General features: G+C 44.3%; 2 protein-coding genes across 2 annotated transcripts; both read left to right on the forward strand.

Moving 5' to 3' along the window:
* Positions 1-1,875: 1,875 nt before the first annotated feature.
* On the forward strand, positions 1,876-4,359 carry LOC119291546. The gene is made up of 3 exons (XM_037570321.1): positions 1,876-2,139; positions 2,861-2,934; positions 3,920-4,359. Exons 1-3 carry the CDS (start codon positions 1,954-1,956, stop codon positions 3,996-3,998), a joined length of 339 nt encoding a protein of 112 aa, XP_037426218.1. The 5' UTR covers positions 1,876-1,953; the 3' UTR covers positions 3,999-4,359.
* A 584-nt stretch (positions 4,360-4,943) lies between these two features.
* On the forward strand, positions 4,944-8,984 carry LOC119291547 (ribulose-phosphate 3-epimerase, chloroplastic). Its single transcript, XM_037570322.1, has 9 exons — positions 4,944-5,131; positions 5,929-6,034; positions 6,273-6,413; positions 6,515-6,628; positions 7,278-7,356; positions 8,047-8,156; positions 8,237-8,293; positions 8,474-8,543; positions 8,629-8,984. The coding sequence occupies exons 1-9, from the start codon at positions 5,037-5,039 to the stop codon at positions 8,676-8,678; spliced, it is 822 nt and encodes a 273-aa protein (XP_037426219.1). The 5' UTR covers positions 4,944-5,036; the 3' UTR covers positions 8,679-8,984.
* Positions 8,985-10,090: the final 1,106 nt, after the last annotated feature.

The raw sequence follows: 10,090 nt of genomic DNA on the forward strand, positions 1-10,090 counted from the left end.
AGTGTAGTTTACCTTCCGCTGCATATCAATAGGTTCATTTCTATTGTTTGTCTTCAAAGCATTCGTGTTTTGAAGACTTTCATAAAAATCGCCTATTCACCCCCCCCCCCTCTAGTCGAATACTAGCACTTTCAGTGCAATATGTTGGTTCAAGGAGCTCCAACTATTTCTATGACTAGAGAAGTCATTCAAGCCATATTTTCCTTCAAGATAACAAAAATGCCTGGGAGCATCCCTGTCGATTGAATAATATCGGAGAGATAGAGCGCTACTGTCTTACATTTTTCAATATCCCTACCTTTATTTTCATTTTTATGATAATTGTGGTATTTAAAAAATTAGAATGCCTCATGTGATGATGTGTGGATTTTGCATCCCATATAATCTCCAATTAGACTCGATGTCATAGTAATTCTTTTTTTAATCAATGCTTGTCATGAAGTAGAGCTTATTTTGTGGATGGATGCATTTGTTTATGTTTCCAGGCTTTTAGTTTTTCACTTATAATATTGAGTTGATTCCCATGAGGGGCGGCGACCCATGCTGGACGCGTGCATGAGGGGAGTGTCGTTGACGTGGTACGGGAGACGTCACATGAAGAGAGGGGAGGGTGAAAAACTGGTGGATTGCAAATGTTTGGATGTGCTCGATCAAAGATTGGTATGCATGCTTGAACAATAGTACTTATGTTACCTGAGGAGTAATGTAAGATGCACCGAAACATGGTGGACATGCTTCGTGACGGAGCTGGCTGAGAGATATCAGGGGTGATGTTGAGGCCGACGACAGAACAAATGGCCAAATGGGGTTTCTCGGTGCGAGTGAGCAGGCTGATCGGTTCCTGTAGAGCAATGCAATGTTGCAGCAACAACGTATTGGGTTCCATTTTTAGGCGAAGAAGAAGTGATTAAGGCATGTGCACGATTCATTTGTTCCTTCATTGGATCCTCCCTTATTTCACTCAACTTAGATTCATTTATTTTTGCACTTACTCATGGTTGACGAATCGAGAAATTTAGTGACATTAATTGTATTGAGGAATATCATATATCCATAAAACTCAGATACTTTTTCAATAGAACATGATCATGATGAGCCAGTAAGATTTTTAATTTTTAAAATGCCTGTGGCAACGCACGGGCATTCTACTAGTTTATATAACCGAAAACTGTTTTTAAATACGAATTCATTGGTATAACTTTTGCTCCCGCCACAGTTGACCTAGTTGGTTAAATTTATGGTCAAAGTTGAAGCACAGGAACCGATGACGCACTATATTTTGGAACGGAAGGAGTATAAAATATACTTAAAAATAGATTGCCGTTCAATATAAAATTAAAAATTGGTCCCGATGGAGATTGAACCCCTTTTTTGAACATCAGTACAGATACAAGCGCATACATTCACCCCTATGAACGCACACACGCACATCCTACCCCTATGAGCACATCTGAAAGACTGAGCCGGCATATCATCTTGAAATTTATGAAGTCAGCGTAGGCACCTCGTCGTCGACGGAAACGTCTCCTCCCACTGAATGCGCATCGCCAGAAATCCTAAAATAAATCCAGAAATAAATGCGAGCATCAGGATTTGAACCCTGATGGCTGGGAATACCATAGTCCCTCTAACTATCCAAACACAGGTTGGTTTGTGATGGGGATTGAACCCATGACCTTCCGTTTATTAGACGGATACTCTAACCAGCCGAGCAAAGGAACCCAAACGTATAACATTACTAAACTGATAAAAATTAAAATTATTGGATTGGATTAGAGAAAACGATGGCGAACCTTTAATTTAAAACAAATTTTCTGTCGCTAACCATCCGATGATCCGATCCGATCCCCCGGATAAAACTGGACGGCCAGATCGGCGCCTCTCTCACTCTCCTCCTGACCTCGCCGAAACCCCCCTTCCAAACACCTACTCCCCGAACCCCGAAGGCGATCCATGGCGGCGGCGGGTTGGCTCCGGCGAGCGGCATCGGCGGTGGCGCTGCCTCGCATGCCGTCTGGACTCACCATCATGCCAGCCCCTCCCCCCGCTCCTCTCCCCGAGGCTCAGTCCCTCGTGCTCCCCTGCCTCGGCGCTGCCATCGCCCCCGCGATGGAACTCATGGCCGTCCCCAAGAAGAAGGTCTCGTGGCTTATCCCCCCGTTTTATCCGTGTTATGCTTGTCATTTACATGTGCGTGCTCTGGTTTCGGTGATCTCTTTGCGATTGCTGTAACGTAGTACTAAGATTCTAAGAGGATGCACTCTAGGTGTTCGGTGAAATGCCTGGTGCGTAGAAACTGGAAAGTGAGACATGTCGAAATGTTTCACCAGTGGAACATAGTTTATAGGATTATGGTGCAGGTCACCTGCTTGTTGATTACTCCCTCCGTCTGCAAATACTTGTCATCAAAATGGATAAAAAGAGATGTATCTAGAACTAATATACATCTAGATACATCCCCTTTTATTCATTTTGATGACAAGTATTTCCGGACGGAGGGAGTACTTGGTAGTTCAGTGATAGATATAGTGTTTGGCTTTTAAGTCAATTTCAGTTAGAGCACAAAGTCTTATTCAGGGGTATGTTGTTTATACTGATGTTTGAAGACATGAGTTCTAGTAGTCAAACACATTTTTTCATTCATGTACATGCAAATTTGCCAGAATGTGATGAACGAATTGATATTCATATTACCAACATATGGAGAGCCTACAATCCCACACCCTCAACACTACTTATTGGGATGTCATATTTTGGCCTGCTATCTATGTGTTCTTCAGACAGATTGTTCTTTGGTTTCTGCTTGTTGTCCTTGTACATAATCACCATTGCTGCCCTCATTCTTTCTTGTGCGTTTCAGATCTCAAAATATAAGAGGGGTTTGAGAAATGGACCCAGAGCCCTGAAGCCTGTTCCAGTAATTGTCCGTTGCAGGTACAGTTAGAACTTGAGATATGCTTGTCGACGCTTCTAATTTGTTGTGTTCTCGCTAACTTTGTAATGAATCATTGTTGTATAAAAACAAATATCACATTTCCTTGTGTAACAGTATTCTTGATTCTGATTGTTTTACTACTTAGTTAAACAACTGTTAGACTGGTTAGATGTAAAACCTGTCTTTTAGTGATACAATTACCTTTTTCGAATGTAGAGAGAATATCTTATATGCCACTTTGAGTTTGTGTATGTTATATTTTCTGTCGGAAAAACATATGGCACTGATGTTCCTTTTAATGCAACACAGAGAAGACCAACGTATGCATTTTTGCTACCACTTTTACAGTCCAAATCCAGATAAGTCTATAATAGGATCTCATATTTTTGTAGTGGAAGTGGTGTAGAACCAGGGTATTTTTATCTTTCCCCCACATTGATCGCTGAAAGTAGCATAGGTCATTGAAGCCACATGTTTCCAGTGGTACAAATACACAAATAGGCAAACTTGGATGTCATGGACATTTGACATTTCACAAGCTCTCAGTGGCATATAAGAAAGATATTTCCTCTAGAATGTAATGCTACCATTAGGCAGTAGCTGGAAAGTTTAGGTTTTAGTGGAGCCACAGAATTTCAGGCACCTTCAGAATTTCATAAGTTCAGACAGTAGGCCACGTGATGTTTGACATTTACAGCATTACAACATCATATCAGTTCTTCCAAGAGGATTCAGAAACTGCCTACCTCATCTCAGTTCCAGATTTGTTGTCCTTTGATCTGTGCTAGTAATATTTCTTTTCATGCAACTATCTTCATGCCATTGTTCTACGTCACCGTTCGGGAATGCGGAACATAGAAAATGAATCCAGTGAACACCAGTAATGAGCATTTTTCAGTGCCACAAGCAAGTTACATCTACATGCCCCTGCTGTGGTATGTTGAGAAGGGCGTGACTGACTGGATATGATTTTGCGCTTTTCAGGTGCTGCGGGCGAGTGAAGCTGCCCCACTTCTACTGCTGCAGCGGAGAAAAAGGGAACGCCGGCGACTCCAGCTCATAAACACCGGCTTTGCGCACGAAGCCGTGGCAGGACATCTTAGTGCAATGGAAATCACCAGATATCGCTTTGTATTCCGCTGCCTTCTCTTTGCGAGCAGTAATCTACATAGACTTTAGTTTGATTCGCATAATCCCATGGCGAACTTTAGTGATGGTCTTTGCCAGGAGCGTGGGTGCTCTCTGAGATGAGTGATGGTTGATTATGTGTTGCTACCTTTCAGTATGTAGGACGCCCCGTTCCTATATCAAAATAAAAGGGGAAAACGGTAGCGTGTCTTTGTTTTGATCATCATATAGAACCGAGAAATTAGACGTCTGTTCCGTCTCCCATGGAAAAAAGAAGAAGATAAATTGGATTTGGACATTTTGGTTGTGACCGGTTTTTTTTTTTTTTGAAAGTTAGCAGGAGAGGCCGATCGGTTTATTAGAGGAAAACTGGGTGAAAACCTTTACGATGGAAGGAAAACCGGGCGAAAACCTTTACGATGGCTGTGAGCGTGTGTTGCCTGTACTGATAGTACAGACGGAAACCGGTACTCCAGTTTCATGGGCTGTAAAAATTGGCAGACCAGGAAAGAAATAGATGCCGCTGCGAGATCCGGGGTGCCATTTCTGTCCATTTCGTGCCGATGCGGTATCGTGCGCGGCACAGGCGCACGGCACACACACGCATGACACATCCAGGGGGCAAATCTCGTCAGGTAGGCGACGAAACGGCGGTCGTTGGCTCGGCTCGGCCGCCAGCCCGCGGCCACCAACCAAAACAATCCCCCCGAACCGACGGAGCGTGCCGCGCCGAGGAAAGGAAGCCCCCGACCCCGGAAAGGCGCTGCGAATTCTGTGTGGCTATGGGGTCAGCGAGCAGATAACGAAACGGAGGCTGCGGCTGCGCCCGGCGATTCCCCCCTCCCCCCCTGCCCCTCTCGTAGGCGCGCGCGCGTAGCCCCCACCAAATCGGCCAGCGCTTCCTTCCATTCCGCCAGAGGCAGAGCGGCAGCGAGAGAGAGAGAGTTTTGGTTGGTGGACACGCACAGTACAGATGGCGTCGCCCTCCTCCTCGCTCTGCTCCAGCCTCGGCTACCCGCGCGCCGCCTCCCTCGGCGCCCGCCGCCGCGCCGGCTTCTCCTCGTCCAGGTACGCCGTCCGCTTCCCCGCCCCGCCACGCCACGTCAAGGCCTTTTCCCCTCCTTGCTGTATCGGCGCCCGCACCGCGAGGTAGGTGGGCAGGTAATAATACGCCTCGCGCTGGCGACTGGATCCCCGTTCGGCTCGGCAGCAATCTCGAGCTCCTTGTCCTGACCAAACCGATGGCACCGAGCAACAGAGCCTGTGCGGGTGGAAATGGGCTACACCGTCGCCCGCGCTGCAGTATGTTTCCGGAATTGGTTGCGCTGGTCCGAGCTCGACGACCCCGGGGATCGGGCCACTCCTGCACGGTAGCACCAAATTAGCTCGTCATCGCAGGCACGGCAGCTAGAGGTTGGTTCTGTGTCATGAGCCTCTGAAGAAAGGGTTCCAGTTTGGGGATAGCATTGAGGATGTCTGTTCCATCTTAGCTGTGTGTGTGTGTGTGTGTGTGTGTGTGTGTGTGTGTGTGTGTGTGTGTGTGTGTGTGTGTGTGTGTGCTTGTGTAGCAACCAGTTGACTCAACGTTTTCCCGTCTCGTCAGTGAAACCGTATATGCTAGAGTCGCCAATTCATAGATGGGGATTCTGTACTCTGAAAATGATGCTAGATCATGTTTGCATAAGCTTAAGCTGAACGCATGTCTCTGTCATTCCTTAAGCGGTCTCTCTTCGTGTTGCCTGTTAACAAGGGAAGGGGCAAGACAAAGTTTCTAGTCAGCTCACCTGCTGATGACTACAATATCTGTTTGGGTGTCGTCTCGTTCAGTTCTGAATTCTAGACTTTGTTTTATTCATGGTTTCCAGGAAGCTATTCCAAGTGAAGGCATCAAGGGTCGACAGTTTCTCCAAGAGCGACATCATTGTGTCCCCTTCCATTCTCTCTGCAAACTTCGCCAAGCTTGGTGAACAGGTCTGTCGACATACTAACATCCACCGCACCACAAAGCTCTGACTTGATCACTCCACTGAACATGAATTATGAATGTCTGGAAGAATGATCTAGGGTACTATCGGTCTCATAGCTTGGTATGGTGAATTGGCTCTATGAACCAACACCAGCATGATACAAATTATCTTGCAGGATGTCACTGCAGTTTGTTAAAATCATAGTTCACACTCATCTTGTGACAGAGTTTTAATATTACTAGGTAAAAGCTGTGGAGGTGGCAGGATGTGACTGGATTCATGTTGATGTCATGGACGGTCGCTTTGTGCCAAACATCACGATTGGACCATTGATTGTTGATGCTCTGCGTCCAGTGACTGATCTTCCATTGGATGTGCATCTGGTACTTAATGAGAATCCCGAGTGAAGTTCTCAGTGTTTGTGTGCTGTAGTCTCACCCCCATTAATCCTTCTTATTATGGCGTTTGTGATTTTTAATTACAGATGATTGTGGAACCTGAGCAGCGAATTCCAGATTTTATCAAGGCAGGTGCTGATATTGTTAGCGTCCACTGTGAGCAAACAGCAACCATCCATCTGCACCGAACAGTCGACCAGGTAAACATTCTCTAGATGTCAATCCACATGTTAATACTTCAGATAATAGAGTTGAATGTGAACAACTTCAACTGTCTTTTTTATTCTATTTCCATTTCTGATATTCTTTTTTGCTACTTAATTTTTACTACTGTTTATAGGTTTGCTATAGTTGTACAGTTAGTACCAATCAGTGTTGTACCTGACAATAATGCTGTATTTTCTGTTCATGTGTGAAGTGCGAATCCCTTATGAATTGAATGATGTTTTTGCATTATATATGCTGGATTATCACTAGGCTACTATTGTGGGAGGAGCATATATTCTACTTGCTAGTGTTTTAGTATTACACCTACAACTGATACATTCTTTGATGCACTGTAATGTAGGACCACTTTGCACACCAAGTTCTTTTTAGATCTTTTAATATCCTAGCGAGAATGGTTTATTTGTACCTTGTCAAGTAACCATCAGCAGCCAGCTACGTAAGTCACATAATGTGGTGGTAAGGGCTGTAATATGCCTTGATGCCTGTCATCTGCCTAACTGTAGTTTCACCTAATACCATATTCATTTTTCTGAGCTAAAACTAAATGGCTGGTGCTTGTGAGTAATTTTAATGTCATGGAAATATCCAGAGCAATTGTATTCATCTCGTATATTTTGCCAGATTAAAAGTCTAGGAGCAAAGGCTGGAGTTGTCTTGAACCCCGGGACCCCACTCAGTGCGATAGAATATGTACTTGAATGTAAGAATCCTTCTCTCTCCAATACTGATGGTTTCTTGGGATGTGCTTAAGGTTTGGAAAATCAATTGATGGTACCATATTACTCCCTCCATCCCATAATATAAGAGCGCTTTTGACACTAGACTAGTGTCGAAAACACTCTTATATTATGGGACGGAGGGAGTAGTATTTACACTAGAATGACGACTGATGAAGGACTGGTGAAAAATTTATTCAGGGTATGCATGTGATTCTGTAGATACTATTTAGCTACTCATCATGCTTTACTTTCATCAGCGTAAGCATAACCATAGTAGCATTTTAGTTGGGATGAAAATTGTACTGCTTCTGGTGGGACTTTGTGACAATTTTTATTACATGACCATCTTGTGACTACCCACATGTACTCACATGGTGTTCCTTGGATAAGATTAATTAATGGGATTCAAAGTGAAAGTTCCAAGGCTTTCTTAGTGTAACATAGACTCTGCACCTTTTTTACATATTTCCATGTAACGGTGTTATGCCTTGGATAAGACTAATTGCAGTAAAACTTAGTTTGCGTTTCTAACTGTGTCTTATGCTCGACAAGTAAACATCTCTGTAGTTTATAACTAGACTGAACAAGACATATACCATCTTTCATGATTATCTTGAGCATTCACCATGTACTGACAGCTGACAAGCTATTGCATTTGTTTGCCTGTGCAGCTGTTGATCTGGTATTGATTATGTCAGTCAATCCTGGTTTTGGTGGGCAGAGTTTTATTGAGAGTCAAGTAAAGAAAATTGCCGATTTGAGAAAATTATGCGAAGAGAAGGTATATATCCCTTATGTTCTTGTAGGTGTTATCATGCGCTGGTGTTTAAAATGTTCAAACCCAATTTCGTAATATTTTAGGGAGTGAACCCCTGGATCGAGGTTGATGGCGGAGTCAGTCCCAAAAACGCCTACAAGGTGACCTTGTTTTCTCCTCTGTTATTGTCTCACCACTAATTTCTATTCTGATTTTTCCATGGCATCATTTTCCTTGTGCCCTCTCCTATGTGGATGTGCCCGTGTCACAATCCTAGGCTAGCAATTTTATCCAGCTAGGTACTGATTTTGTTGTTCCCCCTTCACTCTACCAAATGACAGGTCATTGAAGCTGGAGCGAATGCCCTTGTTGCTGGTTCTGCGGTCTTCGGAGCTAAAGACTACGCTGAAGGTATGGCTCCTTCCAGCGGCATCTGTTTTTGATCATGTACCGTGTAAAGTTTTTTAAATATTGATTTCCTCTTGTAAATATGCAGCTATCAAAGGAATCAAGACCAGCAAAAGACCTGTAGCCGTAGCAGCATGAAGAACCGGAGTATGAGCATGTTACGCTGTGTAACATTTTTTTTACCATTATCGTGGTTTGCAATGCATAGGTGCCTTTCACTGTCAAGCCATACGTTGTATCACAGAGATCACCATCATCAGATAGGGAAAAAGAGGCAGCACAGAAAGATAGTTTCTTTTTCCAGTTGTCTGCGACTGCGAGGATGTGTATATCTTGCACTATGTCCACTCCATAACAAGGGCAACGAACGACGTGTCCTGTGTGATAACATTACCGCGAGCTCAGGATTGTTCATAATTAAGCAACTCCTCCTCTCATCTTTCATCTTTGTACCATCGGTCTAGTGGTCCATGGTAATTGACTGAAGAAAACCTTGCTGATACAAAGCAAAGCAGGCATCCATTTGATCCGTGTTCAAATAATAATGCTCACATCTATGCACGTCCAGCGAAAATTTAGTCTGACTCGCACATTTCATCTGTGTTCTCGTTATCGTATTGCCTTGTAGAGCTATCCTTTTTTTTAGTGATCCATGCACAGTTGTTTTGTAGGAAAACATTCGCATCTGTGTTCTCATCGTATAGTTTTTTTAAGGGGTCCTTATGGTGGTATATAGCTTTTTTTTTGAGGGGCTTATGGTGGTATAGCTTTTTTTTAGGGGTGAAGCCAATTTATTCATCAAAGTCCACAAAGCGTGGGATACAAGCCGGAGCCTGGGGTTGGCCTAACCAGATGTGGCGCCCCGGCCCTAGTGAGAGTGAATACTTGGCAAGTTTATGTGCATCTCTATTAGCCGCACGACCTTCAAACATAAAATTACAAACGAAAGAAGAAGCTCTACTTCTAATCTCTTGAATAATTGCAGTGTTTCTGCCCATGTGTGATTTTGAGATATCACTAACCACTTGCTTAGCGTCGGAGGCGATGATCACATTATTCAGGTTGAGGTCTTCAGCTAGGGCAAGCGCTTCTCGGCATGCAATTGTCTCCAAAATCGTTGGGTCGTCCACTCCAGCAATGACCAGCGCTAAGCTCCCCAGGTAGTTGCCTTGTTAATCCCTACAGATCGCAGCGGTTGATCCTCCCCTCCCAGCTCTGACATTGGCGTCAACGTGAATTTTGAACCAACCCGCAGGTGGAGCAGGGAGGCCGCCTCTCGCTGTGGGTTCCTTGTTTTCCAGCACCTCGAGATCAGCTATAAATCTCCTGACAAATTCAGTGGTGGCTTGTGGGGTTTGAAAAATCCCTTCGTGAATTGCCTTCCGACGGGCAGTCCATATTGCCCATAACGTGACCGCTAGCAGCAAAACTGATCATGTGAAAGGGATTCCATAAGTGTTAAAAGCCATAGCTTGGCTTTTGGTTCGGTGGTAGCAACAAGAGCTTGGGCAAGATCATCATCAACCAACGCCCACACACATCGGGATGAT

The sequence above is a fragment of the Triticum dicoccoides genome, chromosome 4B (genome assembly GCF_002162155.2).
Source record: "Triticum dicoccoides isolate Atlit2015 ecotype Zavitan chromosome 4B, WEW_v2.0, whole genome shotgun sequence".
NCBI classification, from domain to species: Eukaryota; Viridiplantae; Streptophyta; class Magnoliopsida; order Poales; family Poaceae; genus Triticum; species Triticum dicoccoides.